The sequence below is a fragment of the Pseudorca crassidens genome, chromosome 5 (genome assembly GCF_039906515.1).
Source record: "Pseudorca crassidens isolate mPseCra1 chromosome 5, mPseCra1.hap1, whole genome shotgun sequence".
NCBI lineage: Eukaryota > Metazoa > Chordata > Mammalia > Artiodactyla > Delphinidae > Pseudorca > Pseudorca crassidens.
In genome coordinates, this window is record NC_090300.1 from 32,890,401 (window position 1) to 32,912,223 (window position 21,823).

The window sequence follows — 21,823 nt, forward strand, 5'->3', positions numbered from 1 at the left end:
CTCAAGCTGGGGCTAGGTGTCCCTAGTACGTGTTGCTGCTTCTCCATCACAGCTTTCAACACACCTTATTAGAGCCGCTTGGTCTTCCACCTGCCTCCTTACCAGACCACAAGCTCTGGTGGGCTGACTCAGCCATGCTTCCTGTTAGCACCTGTCCCTGGTGTATGAATGTCTTAATAACTATTTGTGGAATGAATGAATGTATGAATGAATGAATGCAAGGTCTTGTCCTCAAGGAGTGCTCAGGTTAGTGAAGGAAGCAGGCAATTAACAGGCTATTCCAGTACAGGATCAGCACCAAGGCAGGGGGAGGGGCACCGCCACAAAGGGGAGTTTGCTTACAGTGGGGCTGTCACTGGTGCCTCTGCTCCTCTTGTGCCCAAGCCTACGGGCTGGACCCCTCACACCCTTCCTGCTGTCCCAACACTGCACTTCCCATCCCGTCCCCACACACCCTATGTGCGTACCCCTTCCAACGTCCTGCACCCCCGTCCATGTGATTCTCACCCCGGGAAGCTGAGAAGCTCTGATCAGCTGAACCCTGGAAAGGTGATCCAGCTTTTGCCCACACTTGGGATCTAGTCAGACGCAGATTCCTGCACTGCCTCACGCCTACTGAATCAGTAGGCGTGGGCCTTCCAATTTATTTTTAACAAGTTCCTGGCGTGATCCTGAGGTTCAGTCAGGGTTGATGTGAGGTACCGATGACCTGCCCAACCCTGCATTAGAGTGACCCACACTCACCCTGACACTGAGGACAGCAATGGAATGCCCAGGGCCCACTCTGAGGATGTTGTCATGGTCTCTCCTGGCCACCCATGCCTGTATTTGAGGCTCCTGTCTAAAAGATTCCCCCAGAGTGAGTCTGAACCCCTGACCAGAGCAGCGATTCAGACAAAGAAAATAAGAGACCATCAAGACAGCTTATTCTGCCTTAGGCACCTGTAGGGCCTCCCTGGGTCCGAATCTCAGCCATGTCATCCCTCCCCAGGGAGCCAACACAAGGGCCGGGCCACCTTCTTTGTGACTGCCCCTGAGTAAGTCCTGGACCAGGGAAGGAAATGTTGACATTCATGGGGCAGCTGCTTACACCATGCTTCCTCAATTCCATGAAGACAAATGAGTCTGTTCTCCCATTATAATCTGGACCTTTCCCTACTCCAAATTCTCAAAGTTATTCTACTTTTTTTTTTGCGGTACGCGGGACTCTCACGGTTGTGGCCTCTCCCGCTGCGGAGCACAGGCTCCGGACGCGCAGGCTCAGTGGCCATGGCTCACGGGCCCAGCCGCTCCGCGGCATGTGGGATCTTCCCGGACCGGGGCACGAACCCGTGTCCCCTGCATCGGCAGGCAGACTCTCAACCACTGCGCCACCAGGGAAGCCCGTATTCTATGTTTTTATCTACTGGTTTTGTGTTTTAGTTTTCGCATTTAAAATCTGTCTGGAATTTTTTTTATAGCAGGTGAGATAGGCGTATAATTTCTCTCCACACTCTCACTAAGGCAATTTTTTTTAAACATCTTTATTGGAGTATAATTGCTTTACAATTTTGTGTTAGTTTCTGCTGTATAACAAAGTGAATCAGCTATATATATACATATATCCCCATATCTCCTCCCTGTTGCATCTCCCTCTCACCCTCCCTATCCCACCCCTCTAGGTGGTCACAAAGCACCGAGCTGATCTCCCTGTGCTATGCGGCTGCTTCCCACTAGCTATCTACTTTACATTTGGTAGTGTATATATGTCCATGCCTCTCTCTCACTTCGTCCCAGCTTACCCTTCCCCCTCCCTGTGTCCTCAAGTCCATTCTCTATGTCTGCATCTTTATTCCTGTCCTGCCCCTAGGTTCTTCAGAACCTTTTTTTTTTTTTTTTTTTAGATTCCATATATATGTGTTAGCATACAGTATTTGTTTTTCTCTTTCTGACTTACTTCACTTTGTATGACAGACTCCAGGTCCATCTACCTCACTACAAATAACTCAATTTCGTTTCTTTTTATGGCTGAGTAATATTCCACTGTATATATGTGCCACATCTTCTTTATCCATTCATCTGTTGATGGACACTTAGGTTGCTTCCATGTCCTGGCTATTGTAAATAGAGCTGCAATGAACATTGTGGTACATGACTCTTTTTGAATTATGGTTTTCTCAGGGTATATGCCCAGTAGTGGGATTCTGGGTCGTATGGTAGTTTTATTTTCACTAAGGCAATTTTATAATAATATACAAAAAAGGAAGGAAGGGAGGGAGCGAGGGAGGAAAAGAAAGAAGCCCATGTTTCCTCCTAACTAGTGAAGCTACTTCCCTCACACATCAGCTTCCCATGTGTACATTGGTGTGTTTCAGGACTTGGCATTGACCTCCATGGTCTGTTTGCCTGTTTCTGCATCAGTACCACACTGTTTTAATCTCTACGGCTTTACAATATGATCTGGGTAGGGTGATTCCCCTCCTTTTGCTTTTCTTTTTCAAACTGATTTAGATAATAGTAGGTATTTATACTTCCATATGAATTTTAGAATCATCTTGTCAGTCTCCCTGCCAAAATCCTCCTGAGATTTTGATTGTTGTATTCCTGAATATATAGATTAATTTGTGGGAGGACTGATCTCTTTACTACATTTTGCATCCATGAACAGAATATTTCCCTTTATTTATTCACATTTGATTGTATTCACATTTAGGATCATAACTTTTTTTCTACCAAAGTCCTGTACATTTTTTGTTACTTTGTGGGTTTTATAGTTATTAAAAATGGTATTTCATTTTCTGGGCAACTTTTGTTGAAAGTTGTTACTAGTTCTAATTGTTTGTTAACTCTCATAGGTAACGTACAAACATTTATAATCTCCAAATAATAACAATTTTTTTCTTTCCGTTCCCCACCCTTATCCTTACTTGCTTCTCTTGGCCAGTCCTCTGGTACTACGCAGGCACACTGGTGATAGCAAGCAGCTCTGTCTGGTTCCTGACCACAAAAGAAAGTTTCTCCAGGGCTTCCCTGGTGGCACAGTGGTTGAAAGTCTGCCTGCCGATGCAGGGGACACGGGTTCATGCCCCGGTCTGCGAAGATCCCACATGCCGTGGAGCGGCTGGGCCCATGAGCCATGGCCGCTGAGTCTGCGTGTCCGGAGCCTGTGCTCCGCAACGGGAGAGGCCACAACAGTGAGAGGCCCGCGTACCGCACAAAAAAAAAAAAAAAAGAAAAAGAAAGTTTCTCCATTAAGCACAATTTTTGCTATAGATTTTGGAGGACAGCCTCTATCAGAATGAGGAAGTTCTTTTCAATTCCTAAATTTCCAAGAGCTCTCATTATAAATGGGTATTGAACTATATTCAATACTTTCTCATATCTATTGAGATAATCATGTTATTTTTTTTCCTTTCATCCATTAATGTGGTCAACTTAACTGATATTTCTTTCTAAAACAGAACCATCACTAGTTCCCGGGATAAACCCTACTTGAACTATTTAGCTGGCCTGATATTTCATTTAGGCTTTATACACAAATGATCCAGAGTGCTACCTACAGCTTTTGCTCTTGTACAATTCCTATCTGGTTTTGGTATAAAGATTTTATGATAAATTGTAAAATGAGTGGGACAGCTATCCTTATCCTTCTATTTTCTGAAACAACTTGTAAATATAGGAATTATCTGATCGATGGAATTTAGCATATCTTACCTCTGAAACCATCTTAGCCTGAGACTTTTGTGGATGGTAAATTACCATGTCTCTCTGTAGAGGTTAATGGTGTATTCAAGGTCTACAGATCTTAGTCTGGTAATCTTGGCATTTATATTTTTCTAGAAATGTGTCTAGTTCATCCAGGTTTTCATGTGTCTTGATATATAGTCATTTACAATATTTTATTCTTTTAATCTGTTATATCTGTAGTTATTTCTGCCTTTTCTCATTCTATATTTTATTTTCTACTTTTTTCATGATCAAGCTTGACAAAGTTTTGTCTATTATATTAATCTTTTGAGAGAATGAACTTCAGTTGTTAATAATTTTCTTTCCCCTTTACCTTTATTTAAAAATTTTTTTGTTCATTTTCATCCCTATATTTATCATTTCCTTCCTTCCTTCTTATTTCTTTGATTGAAATCTGTTGTTCTTTTATGTTCTTAGGGTCAACTCTATGAGTTTTAGAGTTGAATCATTTATTTTCAGTTTTTCTTGTTTCATGATAAATTCAAAGTTATAAATTCCCTTACAATTTTTAACAGTTTTTTCATCATTATTCATCATTATTCAGCTCTCAGTTTTTGTAATTTCCATTATGACTTCCTCTTAAACAATGATTTTTAAAAATAGTAATATTTTAAAATATCTAGATGCACAAGATATCTATACCTATTTTTGTTTCCTAATTTAACTTCTTTATGATCTGAACAGTCTGTAGGGTGGCAATTCACTGGAATATAGTGATAATTCCTTGGTGGCCTGGCACATGATTAATTTCTATGGTTGTTCCATGTATGATCAAGTTATTAATCATTTCCTTTTAATAGTCTTTCTCTTTGCTTACTTTTTGTCTACTTGATTTTCCATGTTCAAAGAGGAATATATGAAAATTTTCAAGCCAAAATGCTGATTTATCTACTTCTCTATGCAGTTCTGTCAGCTGTTGGTTTATATTTCAGGTTTATATTATGCAGTACATATATGGCCATGATGATTATATCTTAATTATGGCTCCCTTTATGAGCATATAACATCTTTCTTTGTCTTAAAGATATATCCGAGTTACAGTCTATCTTGTCTAAGATGAAAATTGCTACTACAGCTTTCTTTTGCTTCAAAGTTACCCAGTTGTATTTTTTTCATCCTATTTTCAGCCTTTTTGAGTTCATGTTATCTCATGTTATTTAATACTCATCTTAATCCTTTATTAGACCCATTTTCCAGATAAGGAAACTGAGGCTGAGAGGTTACTTAGAATCACCAGCTGTGGAGTGCTACAGCTGTGACCCAGATCTACGTCTGTCTGTGCTTTTCCACTCCACCACTCACTCCTCTTAAGAAAACATTACATACCACTGTTCTCCTCTCTTACAGAAAGTCTAATTGGACAGAGGACTGCCCTCATGGGACCTGAGCCTTCACCGGTAGGCCATGCTTTCTAGCTAAGGGTTCCACAGACACTTTCATTTGATCCTCCTCATGCTGTATAAAGTGAACAGCAAAGATGCAATTATCCCTGTTTTACATATAAGGAGAGGCTCAGAGACTAGTACTTGTCAAGACCAGTCAGGTGACCAGAACTCAGATTTTCTCACCTGAGCCCAGCCTTCAAATCTTTCTCTCATCTGTTTCCCCTCCCCTTAAGCCATCTGAAATATCAACATTTGAAGTCCATTTCTCAGTGGTCTTCTAACCTATCCCTTTTGCATTTAAAATTCCATCGCTTTAAACCTCAGTTTTCTCAACCACAAGATGGGTACAATACTACCAACTTCACAAAGTTCCTGAGAAAACTAAATAAAACAATGCATGTAAGGAGCTCAGTACCCTTCCTGACTCAGAGTAAATGCTCCAGAAATGGTGATTCTTGATGGAAGTTGTACAGACCTCAGAGGTACGAACACTGACACTTCTGACCTCAGGTACATGCCAAGAACAAGATCACATGGGCTGTGTGTCCAGTTCTGTCTGACCCAAAGCCCGGCAAATTCCCTGGGTCTCCTAGTGCCTGCTGCTCTGCACTTTGGGAGACCACTGAGAAGGCGGAACAGAAGATGAGAAGAGGAGAACACAGCGCAAGTGGTTGAGGTGGAGGGGGAAGGACCACGTAGATTCTTGTTTCTCTGGCCTCCGCTGATTGGCTGAGAGATCTGTGCCCCCAGATAATGAGTCACAGATAGCCTGGGCCCAATGCCTGCGAGGCTCCACGGGAAACTCTGCCCAATGCAGGAGCTCCACAGTGAGGTGGGGCAAAGCAGCCCGGTCAGAGCCTCCGTGTGTGACTTTCCCTTGCCAGGTAAACAAAGGGAAGGCAGAAAAAGAAGCCACATGGCTCACTGTCAGACTGAGTCCTAAAGTCACTTTTGTACCAATTCCCATGAGGCTGGGGGTAGCCGGGAGTCCTTGGGACCAGCTAGGAAGAGAGACACTCAAACCACCAGGCAACGCAAAGGGCTAGACTCTGAGTTTGAGCGATTCTCAAACTTTTCTGTATAAAAACACCACCTGGAGAGCTGGTGAAAATGTGGATTCTTGGGCTTCCCTGGTGGCGCAGTGGTTGAGAGTCCGCCTGCCTGTGCGGGGGACGCGGGTTCGTGCCCCGGTCCGGGAAGATCCCACATGCTGCGGAATGGCTGGGCCCGTGAGCCATGGCCGCTGAGCCTGCGCGTCCGGAGCCTGTGCTCCGCAACGGGAGAGGCCACAACAATGAGAGGCCCGCGTATCGCCAAAAAAAAAAAAAAAATGTGGATTCTTGGTCGGGGCCTGGAAACTTGCATCTTTTACAAGTTCGCCAGCTTGTCCTGATCCTGGCGGTGGAGGATGTGGAAGCATGAGCACGCAGGGACCCCCAGGCTAGAGGACCTGTTCCAGCCCTGGAACTAGGTGGCTTTTCTGCTCCCTGGGGTTCCTGACCAAGGCTAGAGAGTCACAGCCTGTGTTTCCAGCTGCCACTCCTAGGCGAACATCAAATTCCTACCAGCAGCCTATGGCCCTCAATTCTTTTACAAGTCTTTTGGACCACAAAGAGCAAAGGGAGGCAAAAGCTAACAGGTGAAAAACACAATATCACGATTCTGCCTAGCCTGAGGCACTGCCCTTGCCCCTAGAAGGTGTCCTCACTCCCTTCCTGCAGCCTCAGGTTTCTCCTGACCGAGAGGAGTGAAGCTTCTCATTCCTGTGCTGCCCATAGGATCTACAATCAAGGAGATAATGGACAAAAATCTACTTCTAAATGGAGACAGAGCTCTGGAAGGTTCGTCTCCATAGAAACATGAACACTCTTCTGACTGACGTAGTACAGGTATGAGCATTTCCCCAAAGCAGGCCTGGAAAATTCGAAAGTTGTCGGGGCCGTGGTCAAATCACCAGGATCTCAGATGCTTGCTATTCCGCCTGCAGGAGCCCTCGGGGAAGTTTCAGCAAGAAGGGGCCTCAGCCTGCATGGAAGGCCTCCCTAAACTCACACAGTCATGCTTCTTTAGTGCACTTGGGCCAAAGCCTTCCAGGCGAAGTGGGCTAATAATTTAATGATGGCGTTTTTAGACGTTGTCAAGAGAGTGGTGACAATGACAGCTTCGAGAGGAGAGAAAGATTGGAAATCAAACTGAGTCTAAGAATTCCAGACTAGCAGAGGCCACCAACATGGCCCACATCGGTGCTTCCCTTTGGGTGGTCACGTGCTTTATCTCTTAAACTCTTTAGGAAAAATGATTCCATAGCAGTTGAGGAAATGGAGCCAGAGTGATGGCTGCATCCCGTTGGGGGGTGGGGTCCATGGATGGGCTGGGGTTTGAGAAGCCTGGACAGGAGCTTCTGGCCACCAGACCCTCTCAGGAGGCAGGGGGATTGGAGAGCTTCACTTACAGAGCTTGCCTGTCACTAGGTGACCCCTGCTTGCTCCCTCACACAGGGACGGTGGCTCCTCCCGTGGAAGCAGGTGTGTATGGACACAGAGAGACACACAGACATACAGAGGTGGGTGGACACACACATGCAGACATACACACCAAGATATACACAGACACACAAAGACACATGTACACACACAGACGCACACACACGCAGAACTAGAGACCCATCCACAGAATCACATGTACACGTGTACAAAGACCCAGGTACACACCCTTTTTGCTAGGAAAAAAAAAAAAGAAAGAAAGCCTCACGCCTCTGTTCCAAAGGGCTTTTTTTTTTTTGCGGTACGCGGGCCTCTCACTGTTGTGGCCTCTCCCGTTGCGGAGCACAGGCTCCGGACGCGCAGGCCCAGCAGCCATGGCTCACGGGCCCAGCCGCTCCGTGGCATGTGGGATCCTCCCGGACCGGGGCACGAACCCATGTCCCCTGCATCGGCAGGCAGACTCTCAACCACTGCGCCACCAGGGAAGCCCTGTAATCATGTTTTTGATGAAGTCTCTGTGTCCTGGGGCATCCGTCATGGTCACATAGTACTTGCTGGTCTCGAATTTCCACAGGGAGATTTCAATGGTGATACCACGCTCGCGTTCAGCTTTCAGTTCGTCCAAGACCCAGGCATACTTGAAGGAGCCCTCTCCCATCTTGGCAGCCTCCTTCTCGAACTTTTCAGTGGTTCTCTTGTCGATGCCACCACATTTGTAGTGGTGGACTTCTCTGAACCTACGTGTCCAATGACAACGATGTGGATGTGGTCTTCTCCTTTCCCATTTTTGCTTAGGTTTAGCAGTGGCTTTCACGACACCTGTGTCCTGGCGGCAAACCCGTTGCAAAAAGCCCAAAGGGCATTCTTATACACGCACTCCTGCTGACTCAACTGATGTTGCCGACCCCCTCCCCACCCGCAAAGAAGAGAGAAGACCCTTTTCCGGTGTCCTGCAGGGATGGGACACAAGAGGCCGCGCTGGGCTGTCGTCCTCCTGAGACAGGCCCTGCTCTGTGGCTGCCTCTGCAGTGGTTTCTCCTCTACCAGAAAACGGCCCCTCATTTCATTCGCTTTTCTCCTGATGAAGCACTGACTTTCATCCCTTTTTTTCCTCTGTTCTTGCAAGGTAAACATTTAACCATGAAAACTGCTTTTAAATCTGCCCAACTCTTCTGCTTAACATCACCCTGCTAAAAGTGCCTTAAGGGAAACAATTGCTTTGCCAGCTTGGAATTCTGTCTAGCACTGTTCTAGAATCCATAGATTCCTTAACAGCACACCCAGCCTGAGAACTGGCCTAAGTCGGCTGGACCCAGCAGGACGACAGAGCAGATAAAACTCCAAAGAGAGTCATCGGTGAGGAGAATGCGGGTGCCAGGAGCCTGTCACCCTTGTTGAGGAATAAGGGCTCGGAGCAGAGACGGACTGCCCTGAGCTAGCTGCAGAGTCGTTTTGAGGAGACCTGAGTGGAATCCTAAGTCGTCAGAGAGTTCAGTGATCCAGTTAGGTCTGGTACAGCCTGGAGGGTAAAAAATTTATCCTCTGGGCTTCCCTGGTGGCGCAGTGGTTGAGAGTCCACCTGCCGATGCAGGGGACACGTGTTCGTGCCCCGGTCCGGGAGGATCCCACATGCCGTGGAGCGGCTGGGCCCGTGAGCCATGGCCGCTGAGCCTGCGCGTCTGGAGCCTGTGCTCCGCAATGGGAGAGGCCACAACAGTGAGAGGCCCGCATACCGAAAAAAAAAAAAAAAAAAAAAAAAATTTATCCTCTTACTTATAAAACTAGTAAAAGGCCAAACATCATCATCTGCTTCATCCTCCTCCTCTGTGCTGATAAGGCCAAGGTGAGGTGGGAATGAGGATCTTTAAAGTCCTTAAGTTTTGACAGGTCGGTTTAATGTGTAATCTGTGTAAAGAACTGGAGAGACAGGGACTGAGATTTACATTGCAGACGTTCACTGTGGCATTCATGCCACAGATTTTTTTTTTTAATAAATTTATTTTATTTGTATTTATTATTTTTGGCTGCGTTGGGTCTTCGTTGCTGCGCGCGAGCTTCCTCTAGTTGCGGCGAGCGGGGGCTACTCTTCGTTGCGCTGCACAGGCTTCTCATTGCAGTGGCTTCCCTTGTTGCAGAGCACAGGCTCCAGGCACACGGGCTTCAGTAGATGTGGCACGTGGGCTCAGTAGTTGTGGCTCGTGGGCTCCAGAGCACAGGCTCAGTAGTTGTGGCGCACGGGCTTAGTTGCTCCGTGGCATGTGGGATCTTCCTGGACCAGGGCTCGAACCCGTGTCCCTCTCATTGGCAGGCAGATGCTTAACTACTGTGCCACCAGGAAAGCCTGGACAAACTGGGACATAACCAAAATAGTGATGTCACAGAAATGGTCAGGTAACTTCTGATCTATTCGTATTAAGGATATCATAATCCTTAAGAATGTTTTTGAAGAATGTTTGTAAGACAATGTTAAGGACATAACAACAAAAAATTTTTCAAAGGTACAAGTTTTCAAAAGACTTTTCATAGACCTTTTATACAAAGGAAGTGCACCCAAACATAGGGTGTATCCCCGGGTGGCAGGAACGTAAATGCTTACTCTAATATTTACTTGTGGACCATTTCCAAATTTTCTAACATGGGGATATTTGCACTTTTATAACCGGAAAAATGAGATTTTTAACCAGTTACTTTAGAAAGTAAACACAGTATGGGTAAGAGAATGGAGTGGGTGAATCTGGGGTCTTGAAACACCTCATGTCCTGGAAGAGTTCCTTGGTTTTTCACTGTGAGCATTTCAAGGACCAGTGACCCCGGGCACACTGGGATGGGACTTCTCAGTCCCACCTGGCATCCTACAGAAAGAGGGTACACTGGAGCTGAGCCCTGACTCCCAGTGTGGCCCAAGGGACGCAAGTCTCATCCCCTTGACTTGAAGTGACAGGGTGTGTAAAGAGAACGGGGCTTTGTCCCTTTAATAGTTCCCACTGGGGCAGAAAACATCTTAACTGTCTCTTCTCTATTTGCCATAGAGGAAGGGGAGTGGGGAAGCACTTTCCTCCAGCTCGTGGGGACACTTCTGGGCTATGAGCTCTAGGTTTCCTGAGATTTAAAAATCCTTGGGACTCCGCCAGGAGAAGTAACTCTGAATGGCGGGGTGGGGGGAGCAGGCAGAAGGGCAGGCAAGGCCCCAGTCCCCTGCTCCTCTGTGTGGCTGGGTGGCGGCCTTTGCGGGTCATCGGGGCGCAGCTCACACCTCCCAGTGGCTCCCCCAAAGTCACTGGGGACATTCCCACAGAGGGGCCGGCTCTGCCTGCTGTCTCGGGCTCAATGAGCAACCCATAAACACGGGGCAGGGAAGGGCAGATCGTACACAGATCCGGGAGGCAGCCTTGGAACTCCAGCCAGGGCCCAGGCCTCGGGGGCGGGGAGGCATCAAGCAGCAAAAGTTACCCCAGGAAGGGTCTTGAAGAGCCCAGAGCATGAAGGACTGACTCTGAAGACCAGACGGGAAGTTTCTGGAGCACTAGAGCTGGAATTCCATGAACGGAACCCCAGGAAGGGTTGAGGGCCAGGCAGGAGTCTCCGACGGGTGCTGCCCCCGGCAGCCGTCCATCCCTGGAGCCATGTTTGCTGCTGGGCCATTTGGTAATGAGTTTCGTATTAGAAAAAGGGAGAGTTAGGAGGCCTGGGAAATTGAGGAGGATACAGTGACAGCCCCCCTGAGCATGTACTCGTGCCAGGCTTCGAACAAGCAGCTTTTCAGACTCAACTCATCGCAAATGCATGTAGAAACTGAGCCTTCGAGGCCGACAGCTAGGTGAGTGGTGGAGCTGGGGTGTCACCAGCTCTGTGGGATCAAGGGTTCCAGTTTGGTCACTGTGCTGTCCACGGCCCCCAGCCCTGGCAAGGTGGGCTGATCGAAGAGGCTCCTTATTTCTTTCTTTTTTTTTTTTTTTGCGGTACGCGGGCCTCTCCCTCTTGTGGCCTCTCCCATTGCGGAGCACAGGCTCCGGACGCGCAGGCTCAGCGGACATGGCTCACGGGCCCAGCCGCTCCGCGGCATGTGGGATCTTCCCGGACCGGGGCACGAACCCGCGTCCCCTGTATCGGCAGGCGGACTCTCAACCACTGCGCTACCAGGGAAGCCCGAGGCTCCTTATTTCTTGAAAAATATGTCTAAAAACTGAGTGAGAGGAACATTCGCATGTAAACAGCAGGCAGCAGCCGCTCCCCTGTTCAGAAGACGAACTGCCTTCTCTCCATGTGGCCGGGCCACGTCCACAAGTCAAGGGGCTCCCCAGCATCTTCACGCGTCACCCCTTCTAAAGCAGAAGAATCCTTTCCTTGAGCTGTATGTTCCATGGAAGGGAACCAGAGGAGGAGCAGGTCTCTCAAGTTGGACCAGAAACAACCCCCTTTAACAGGTTTTTACAGGTGGGGACAATGAGACCCAGTGAGGGAAAGCAACTTCTCTGACCACCCAGAGGCAGCAGCTTGGAGCGAAGTGTTGAGAAGGAGCCTAATGGGGCTGGAAAGAACAGCTCCATTGAGAACGGACCGCTGTGGCCTGGCAGGGGAGAGCGATGGCCTCTGGGCTCTGGCTCAGCCTGGCCTTGGCCTCCGTCCCCTCACAGGGACTTGGTGCAAATTAGAGCAAGGTGCACACACAGCCGGGCAAGCAGCAGGGGGGCTGGGATCCACCCTCACGCGCTGGGTGCTGGGTGATGACTTGCATGGCTGCGAGGCCCTCAAGACCTTTTCTTCAACCCCCTGACTACTGGTTAATTAGTAAAAATACTTCTCAAAGGAGGTCAGAAGCCATCAATCCCCATTCATGCAAGAACACCAGTTCTTAAAACAGGAAGAAGGTGTGCTGAAAGGTCCACGTGTAAGATAGAGACACCGTGCTCTGAAATTGTGGACAAGGGTCACTCTGTCCCTACCACACGGGAGCCACGTCCCTCCGTCTTCATAAACAGTGTGTGTCCTCAGGAGGCAGGGAGAGGCCAGAAGAAGGATATTCAACCAAGTAGGTTCCAGATTTTCCACATCATCCTTGGGCTTGGAAACCTTCCTGAGGCGGGTCCAAAAGCCCACATTTACGTCTATGTGCGTGCTCTTCCAGGTGTTCACACAGACCTGCGTCACATTCTGGATTCCCAGTCCCAGTAATGGGCACCCAGCTCCCCAAATCAGAAAGCAGAAGGCCCTGATCCCTCCCTCACTGCACTCTAGAGGCCGCCAAGCACCTGGAGTCCGCCTCTGCACAGCTCTCACCCTCAGCTCTTAGTCTCCACTATGGCCATCTCGGCTCAAATCACTTTCTCAACTGGTCTCTTTCCTCCAGCTTCACTCCTCCCTGCGTGCTGCTTGTTCCAGGGCCTTTCCTAAACCTTGCCCAGACTCCTTTCAGCCTTCAGAATCAGCCCCAACCTCCATCAGACCTGCCTCAGTTTGGCCCCTGTCCCTCAGCCTACACCGCACACGCCAGCCAGGCCGAACCACACAGTAGCCCTCAGATACCAGCTGCACGGCGCCTCCATGCTGTGCTCGCAAGCCCCCTTCTGCTTGGACTGCCCTTTGTGGTACCACTGCCTCAATCTGAAAGGTTATCCAGGCCCTGGCCCAGCAAACTGGCCAGCCAAGCCTGCCAGAAGGGTCTGGAGAACATAGGCGGAGGCCAGGCCCTTCCCAGGACCCTGCCAAGGAGGCAGGAGGCTGTGGTCTGGGGACAATCTGATGTGGAAACCAGGTAGGGTGCCCTTCCCTCCAGGCCTTTGACCCTGGACTGGACCCTGTTCAGACTCCTGTTTCCAGCTTCCCTGAGACCTCTATGGAACTACCTGTTACGCATCTGCCTCCCGCCCCAGACTGCCTTCTTGGGAGGTGAGACACCGTCGCCTTCCTCTGTGTGTCCCTGCACCCAGCTGGGTCAGGCCTGGGGTGTGGTTTATGGGGTGAGAACCAGGAGATACTGTCTTGTGCTCTGTCTCATCCATCAGGCTGAGCTCCCTGATGGCTATGTCCACGTAGTTCCGGGGACCCCTCCCCCAAGAGGAGCCAGAACGGTTTCTATGGCATTTGTGGGTGGGGGGTGTTGGGGGATTGGGGGTGTCAAGGCCCCTACAGATTCTGATTCTTACCCCAATTTCAGAAACGTTGCCTTTGCATACAGCTAAGTGTCTGGAGGCCTCCCTAACACCAGGAGGGGCAGAAAGAAAGGGATGTCACTTGGTGAGGTATCACGGGCCCACCCTCGTGGGCTGAGGCTGCCATGGGGGTCATGACAGAGGTCTGACAGGCAGCCTGGGCTCCCTCAACAGTGAACAAGGAGTGTGAACAGGTCCAAGCCTGCTCTCTGTGTCCACATTTTCCACGATCACAAGCCATCAATCCCCTTTCATGCAAGAAAACCAAGGTCTGGGCGAGACAGGCCCCAAACACTGTCTCCATGGCTGCTACCCAATATATATGTAAACCTATTTACAAAGCTTTACTGTCAATCCATATATTAGTATTATGGGCTAAATTCTGTTTCCCAAAATTTATATGTTGAAGTCCTAACCCCCAGTCCCTTAGAATGTGACTGTATTTAGAAATAGGGTCTTTATAGAGGTGATTAAGTTAAAATGAGGCCATTAGGGTGGGCCCTAATCTAACCTGACTGATGACCTTATAAGAAGAGGAAATTCAGACACAGGTAAGTATAGAGGGAAGACCATGTGAAGACACAGGGGAAGATAGCCAACTACAAGCCAACGAGAGGCCTCAGAAGAAACCAACCCTGCTGACGCCTTGATCTTGATACATTTCTGTTGTTTAAGCCACCCACTCCGTAGTACTTTATGGCAACCCTGGAAAACGAATGCAATAAGGCTTAATTTCTCTTTTAACATAAAATAAGTATACACAGGCCTTTCTAATATCTTCTCAACCCACTTCAGATGTTACTGTCATGGGCAAGTGTGAGGAACCTATAGCCTGGCTGGATTTTAGAGTACAGGCCTCAAGCCAGGGGAAATGAGGGGTCTGGTGGCCTCTGGACACCTCTCCCTGTGTGCCTGAATGTTTCTGGAAGAAATCAGAGACAACCAACACCAGTTCATCATCCAGAGAAGGGGGTTTGCTGCAGACCAAGTCTTAGACTGAATGCCCCTCTTGCAGTTGGTGGCCCAAACTCACCTGATCATAAGACTCACTGAGGTTCCTCAGTCCCACCTGGGGGTTGTGAGGTGAGGCCTAAAACTTGTTTTTATTAAGTGGGCCAGGTGATTCTCAGGACCCAGAAGCCTTTGAGAAGCCATAGTCCAGGCCATTCCACACCAGGAGATGGTTTTGTAGCTGTAGAGTGTGAGTGTGTGTGTGGGTGTGTCTCGGTGCGTCTGAGCATCTCTACCAGGCGAGGGAGCGAGAGAAGCCCGCGAGCCAGCGCGGCGGCCGCCGGCCTCTCCCCTCCCCCCTGGCAACCCCATCCCGGCACTCCCATCTCGAGCCCCTCCCTCTGACCGGGCCTCTGCCAAAGGCAACCAGTCTGCCAGCTTCTGTCACAGCTGTATTTGTCAGCGCTGTGCCCTGCGTTTCTTCTTTCACTCAACAGGCGGGTGGAAGAAGTGTCTACTGCTTCCCTCACGAGTTAACTTTGCAGAGTCCCAGACGCCCTTGTTTTTCTCCTGGGTGTGGCCCGTCCGTAATTTTTCTCCCAGGTTCTGGGCCCTCAGGTGAAACCCAGGTTCCCGCTGCCAGCACAGCCGGACCAGAAGTGGCAATGAGGCCGAGGGGCGCCGCGGCGAGGGACACGGCCACCGCCCCCAGGGTTTCTGCGCCGCGATCCGTGGGGGACCAGGTGTGCGGGTCTCCAGGCTCCCTCCCTCTCTCGGGTCTGCGCGCCCCAGCTCCCCGGAAGACCGCAGGTTCCTTTCCGAACCTTCAAGGGCATCCGCCCCACCTCCGACCCCCGCCCGGCTCGGCCCGGCTCACCCAGGCGGGTAGGTGCTGGCCCCGCAGCTCGCGACTGATGAACTGGCGTTCGTTGTTTAGGAATTCGAAGGCGGCCGCCAGGCGCCCGAGCTTCCCGAGGCGGTTCCTGCGCCACCACATCCACCCTAGGGTGCCGAGCAGCAGCCAGGTGAAGCTGATCCCCAGGTAGCCGGCGAGATAGACGGGCACCAGGTAGAACAGCAGGCGCGCCGCGAAGGTGCAGAGCTCGGGCAGCAGCTGGCTGGACAGGCGCGGCTCGGGGCCCGGCGCGCGCTCGGTCCCCCGGGCACCAGGGGCGCCGGGGGCGCAGGGCTCCTCCGCTGGCATCTCTTCGTCTCCGTCTGCCCTTTCCGAGAGCTTCACCTGAGGTCAGGTCCGCGAGCCGCGACGCCCGGTCACATCTGTCCTCCAAGGGGGAGGCTGGCTGACTCCCTGGCTGACTCGCCCGCGCAGTTTCCGCGCCCCAAACTCCGAGTTCTAAACTGGGAATGCGCTGAGCCGCCGCCGAGCTCCCTTCCTCGCCCAGCCCGCAGCTCCGGATGTCTCCGCCCCCGGGGGCGGGCCCAGGAGGAAGGGGGCGGGGTCAGGCTGCTCAGCGGGCGCCAAGGAGGTGTAAAAAAGCAACCTTGTGTTGAGGCAGCCTTCAGACGCAATGTCCCGCTCAGGCATCCGAAGAGGTTGCAGTTGCCACACCCAGGTCGTACCCCAGGCAGTTGATGACTCACCGAGGCATGTGGACAAATGGGTTGTCATGGATAAACATCACCTAAAACCTGTTTCCTACACCCAGTCTGCAATGTGCAGGCGAGTGTAGTAGGCTCTTACCTGGGCATTCGAGGGCCTCCCAGCCCCAGGGTGGGCCCCGCCCTGTGTCTGAGCTCGCTGGGTGGACCTTAGAGCCCTGTATCGCTGCCCCCTCCTCTTGCACCTATAAAGCTTAGACCTAGCGCCCCGCCCCACCTGGTCGAGCTCAGGGTCCTTCCTCTGCCCCACAGCACTCTCTACCCTGCACTCTCACCCTCTGTGCTGGGTGTCAGTTTGGAACATCATTCTCTGCATCAATCAGATCGGGAGTTTCCCGGGCCGGGCCAGTCCTCCTCATTTGGGGGCGCCCGGCACCGCAAGCGATGGTGACTAACAAGAGAAATAATGAGCAAGCCCTGGGGTGCTTGGCGGCCAGTTGTGAAGCCCAAGGTTTCTACCTAATCCTTTCTGAATGATCAGAGCAGGTGAAGGTCTTGTGGGTGACATGCATTTTAGGCGGCTCACCTGAGTGAGCACATCGATTACTGGAATGTGATTTTGGAGTTGACAAATGATTTGGAATTATTCTACACTCTTTCAGTAGTTTTACTGAAGGACCAGACCCAACGGACAGCAAGCACAATGTAACTGAATTCTCTTTTCCTCTGTCCTTCAGGCATCTCTCTGTCTGTCTTTCTGGCTTTTTCCTTCCTCTTTCCTGGATAAAATTACTGGCTGTGATGAGTTTTTTCAGCAACACGTGTGTTCCTAGTGGTCATAATAGCTGGACCCTCCTCTGTTGTTCTTGGTCTTCCAGGACTGGCCAAAGCAGAAGCTGAAACCTCCCAGCTTAACATTCTGTTACACTACATTTCCCAGGGTAACCTAGGAAGTCAATGTAGGAAATGCATCTCACTTGCGTTCCTTTTTGGAGAGTTCCTTTTTGAATGTACCTAATCCTATTAAAGGCTCTGAGAAGTCCTGCAGATAAAAAGCTATTATATTTGATTTAACCCACTGTTTCCCAAATTATTTGACCACAGAACTCCATTCTCAAAACACTCCTCTAGTGGTTGACCCAGGTCAACTTGAGCTAAAGGAATGAGAAAGTATGATAGAGATTCTAGGGAAGGCCCCTGGAACCTGAGGCAGGAATGCAGCTGACTCCCATGATGGATGGACCCGGAAGTTAACTGGCTGGACTCGGCTCAGCAACCCTGCTGCTCTCCTCGCTGACCTGCCTCCTTTGCCTTTGGCTGAAGTAGAGAACACAGCATCTTCCTCACAGCTTCCAGGGTCACAGAGCTTCACAGAGAGACTGCTTGACCCTTATCCTTCCCAATTCCAAATGCCTTGGAGAGAGGACCCAACTGTATCTATTATCCCCTTCCCTCTTAACACACACCAGGTCTACACCACAGCCCCCTCCTGGGTTAGTGTGTTTGGGGAGGATTACCAGAGAAGGAAGGTTGTTGATTTGGGAGCTGATGTCCAGAATGAGACCTGGAACACCTGGCGGGACGTGGCTACCCCAGCTGCACTGCCTTCTCTGCTCCTTGAACACACCAAGCTCATTTATGCCTCAAGGTTTGTGTACTTGCTGTTCCCTCTAACCAGAATGATCCCCACATAAATTTCCTCTAAGGTACATTAGGGAAGTGGGATTATGGTTGATTTTCTTTTCTCTCTTTTCTAAATTTATTTATAATGTCATTACGTTACTCTCATAAATTAAATATATAAGAACATTGAGAATATGGCATCTAAAACTCGATATCCCACCTGAGGTCAAATCTGTGCCTAGAACATTGGAGCCATTATTTTCCTTGACCTGGACATGCTACTTTGGTTACTACAGCCAGCAAAAGACATTTTATGTTCTGTTTGATCATAGCAAAACCTGGGGGAAATGATGACTTCCAGACCCTTTGCCTGAACCCATTTGAGAATTCATCATATTATACCACTTTTCCAGAGAACGCTAGCTCATTTGTTCAGTATATTTACTGGCTGCTATTGTGGGTTGAATTGTGTCCCCCCCGCCCCCGCAAAAAATATGTTGAAGTCCTAACCCCTGGTACCTGTGAATGGGATCTTATTTGGAAATAGAGTCTTGGTAGATGTAATCAAGTTAAGATGCGATCATTCTGGCTTAGGGTGGGTCCTAAATCCAACGACTGGCGTCCTGATAAAGAGAGAGATTTGGAAACAGAGACACAGAGGAGATATACAAAGGGAGGAAGGCCATGTGGAGAAAGATGCAGAAACTGGAGTGATGCAGTACAAAACCAAGGGCCAAAGATCGCTGGCAACCACCAGAGCTAGGAAGAGACAAGGAAGGATTCTTCCCGAGAGCCTTCGGAGAGAGCTTGGTCGTGCCAACACCTTGATTTCGGACTGCTAGTCTCCAGGACAGTGAAAGAATAAATTTCTGTTGTTTTAAGCCACCCAGTTTGTGGTACTTTGATACGGCAGCCCTTGGAAACTAATACAGCCACTGACTAAGAGCCAGGCACTGTTCTAGCCACAGGAGATTCAGTGTAAACAGAATGGACAAGATCCCTGCTCTCACAGAGCTGCCATTCTAGTGGGGAATACAGACAACAAACAAGTGAATAAAGAACAGAAAATAGCAGGTAAGGGAAAATGCTGTGAGGAAAGGCAGTCAGTTGTATGACAGAGAGTGACTGGCAAGGGGCAGAGGGCTGTTTTAACCCAAGTAATTTGGAAAGGGCTCTCTGAGGAGGTGACATTTGAGTTGAGACCCAACTTTTAAAAAAGTCTACATACAACTTCATCTTTTCTTTTTAAATTTATCTGTTTATTTATTTTTGGTTGCATTGGGTCTTCACTGCTGCGCATGGGCTTTCTCTAGCTGTGGCGAGTGGGGGCTACTCTCGTCGCAGTGCGTGGGCTTCTCGTGGTGGCTTCTCTTGTTGCAGAGCACAGGCTCTAGGCATGCGGGCTTCACTAGTTGTGGCACGCGGGCTCAGTAGTTGTGGCTCACGGGCTTAGTTGCTCCACCGCATGTGGGATCTTCCCGGACCAGGGCTTGGACTTGTGTCCCCTGCATTGGCAGGTGGGTTCTTAACCACTGTGCCACCAGGGAAGCCCATACAACTTCATCTTTAAAAGAAATAATATCTAGTAAAAGCATCTCTTTTGGAACAGAAAGATAAAGAGCCTCTGCTCTGTAGATGTCAGTAGTTTAACTGTTACATTTGCACGTGGGGCTGGACTCATTTTGTCTACCCTCTCCATCAGTCTGAGAATTCCATGAGGGCAGTGGTTGTGTCCAATAGATCTTATGTCCTCGGTGCCCAGCCAGAGTTTGACACAAAGAGAGAGGCAAGAGCACAGTCTGTAATTCGTTTGCCTGAGTTTAATCTAGACTGGAGGACTTTCTGACTCCAGGGAAGGTCCTTCACTTCTCTGCAGGGCAGTTTCTTCATCTGTAAAATGGAGATCATTGTAATATTTAAATCATGGGCTGGTGATGAGGATTAAGTAAGACCCAATGTCTTTAAAGCTATGTATCTGGATAAGAAAGTTGTCAAGAAAGACTTTAGTTTTGTCTGTATTGTTTGACTTATAGCAAGAATGTTTTTGTGTATTATCTATATAATTTTCTTTCTTTCTTTTTTTTTTTTTGGGCTGAGCTACACGTGGAATTTGGGATCTTAGTTCCCCGACCAGGGATTGAACCCATGCCCCCTGCAGTGGAAGCACGGAGTCTTAACCACTGGACCACAGGGAAGTCCCTGTATAATGAAGAAAAAATTTATTGTGATAAAATACACATGATATTTAATGTCTTAGCCATTTTGAGTGCACAGTTCAGTGGTATTAAGTACATTCACATCATTATGCAACTATCACACCATCCATCTCCATAACTTTTTCATCATCCCAAACTGAAACTCTGTACCCATTAAACAATAACTCCCTGTTCTCCCCTACCTCCAGCCTCTGGCACCCACCATTTTATTTTTTGTCTCTATGAACTTGACTGCTCTTCATACCTCATATAAGTGGAATATTTATCTTTTTATGACCGACTTATTTCCCTTAACACAATGTCTTCAAGGTTCATTCATATTGTATCATGTGTCAGAATTTCCTTCCTTTTTAAGGCTGAATAACATTCCACTGTGTGTATATACCACATTTTTTTTATCCTCTCCTCCATTCATAGACACTTGGGTTGTTTCCATCTTTTGCTTTTTATGAATAATGCTGCTATGAACTTTGGTGTACAAATATCTGTTTGAGGCCCTGATTTCAATTCTTTGGGGTATATACCCAGAAGTGGAATTGCTGAATCATGTGGTAATTCCATGTTTAATTTTTTTAGGAAACACCATAATGTTTCTCATTTGTTTGTCAAATTTAGTTTATTCACGTTCAGGAGATTACAAAAGTAATTCATGCTTGCTTTAACAAATAATACAAAGGTATATAAAGAAGTTTAAAATCATGCACTCCATGTGTGATCAATGTTTCTGTTTGGTTTATATCCTTCCTCACTTCTCTTTCTCTATTTGTACAAAGACATATAAGCAGAGCTAGTTTTTTTTTTTATTTTGGCGGTACGTGGGCCTCTCACTGTTGTGGCCTCTCCCATTGCGGAGCACAGGCTCCAGACGCGCAGGCTCAGCGGCCATGGCTCACGGGCCCAGCCACTCCGCGGCATGTGGGATATTCCCGGACCGGGGCACGAACACGTGTCCCCTGCATCAGCAGGCGGACTCCCAGCCACTGTGCCACCAGGGAAGCCCCTAATTTTATTCTTCTGGCTTGATTGGCTAGCTAATATATATGTTTTACTAACGTACTCCACTCTACTCTTTAGGGACCTGATATAATTTTGAGCTGCTTCTTCCTGTGACTAGAAGCAGGCAAAAGCACTCCCCTGACCTCAGACAGCAGTCCCAGTTTTCAGCAGAGAATCTCTATCTAGCATCTTCTCCCACACAGTGTTGTCAGAAACCAATTATTCTGTTTCACACATGTGTTTCTTTGATCTGGGATCTGTTGTCAGTTACAGTCCTGTTACTCACCCGGAAATTGCTCCTCATGTTCCTGCCTGGGTGACACCTACGATAGAAGGTCATGTCCCACAGATCCTCCCGGGACTGGCAGATACAGGAGTGGCGGAAGTGCAGGAGTGACAGGAGTGCCCGCTGTGGAAGGTCACTGGTCTCTCAGGTAATGCACACTGACACTGCAGCTCAACCCCACTTGGAGGTCTGTCATGGCTGCTGCAATCACTACTATGTAATGCATGCCAGTGCTGGCCAAGGTGCAAACCTGGCTCTGCAGGAACAGGGACCAAGTGAGAGATGGGCAGTCCCCTCTGTCCTCACTGCCCTTCTTGAAAACTAGCGGGCTGTCCAATTGCACAAATCCACACTGGCAGCAGTTCTACCTCCAGCCCCTCAGCTTCAACCCAGTGATTCTATATTTCATGTTAAATTGCCTTAATAATTATAAGACCTTAAATTTTTC

At 48.8% G+C, this 21,823-nt stretch overlaps 1 protein-coding gene across 4 annotated transcripts in view; it reads right to left on the bottom strand.

Moving 5' to 3' along the window:
• Positions 1 to 16,119, bottom strand: part of ESYT3 (extended synaptotagmin 3) — a 54,670-nt gene extending 38,551 nt beyond the window's left edge. For all 4 annotated transcript variants that reach the window (XR_010943502.1, XM_067737697.1, XM_067737698.1 and 1 more), the window contains exon 1: positions 15,572 to 16,119. Coding sequence is in view for 3 of the 4 variants with exons in the window: in XM_067737697.1 (XP_067593798.1) it covers positions 15,572 to 15,898 (327 nt within the window). In the remaining variant the exon portion in view is untranslated. The remainder of the gene's footprint in view (positions 1 to 15,571) is intronic.
• Between the last annotated feature and the right edge of the window lie 5,704 nt (positions 16,120 to 21,823).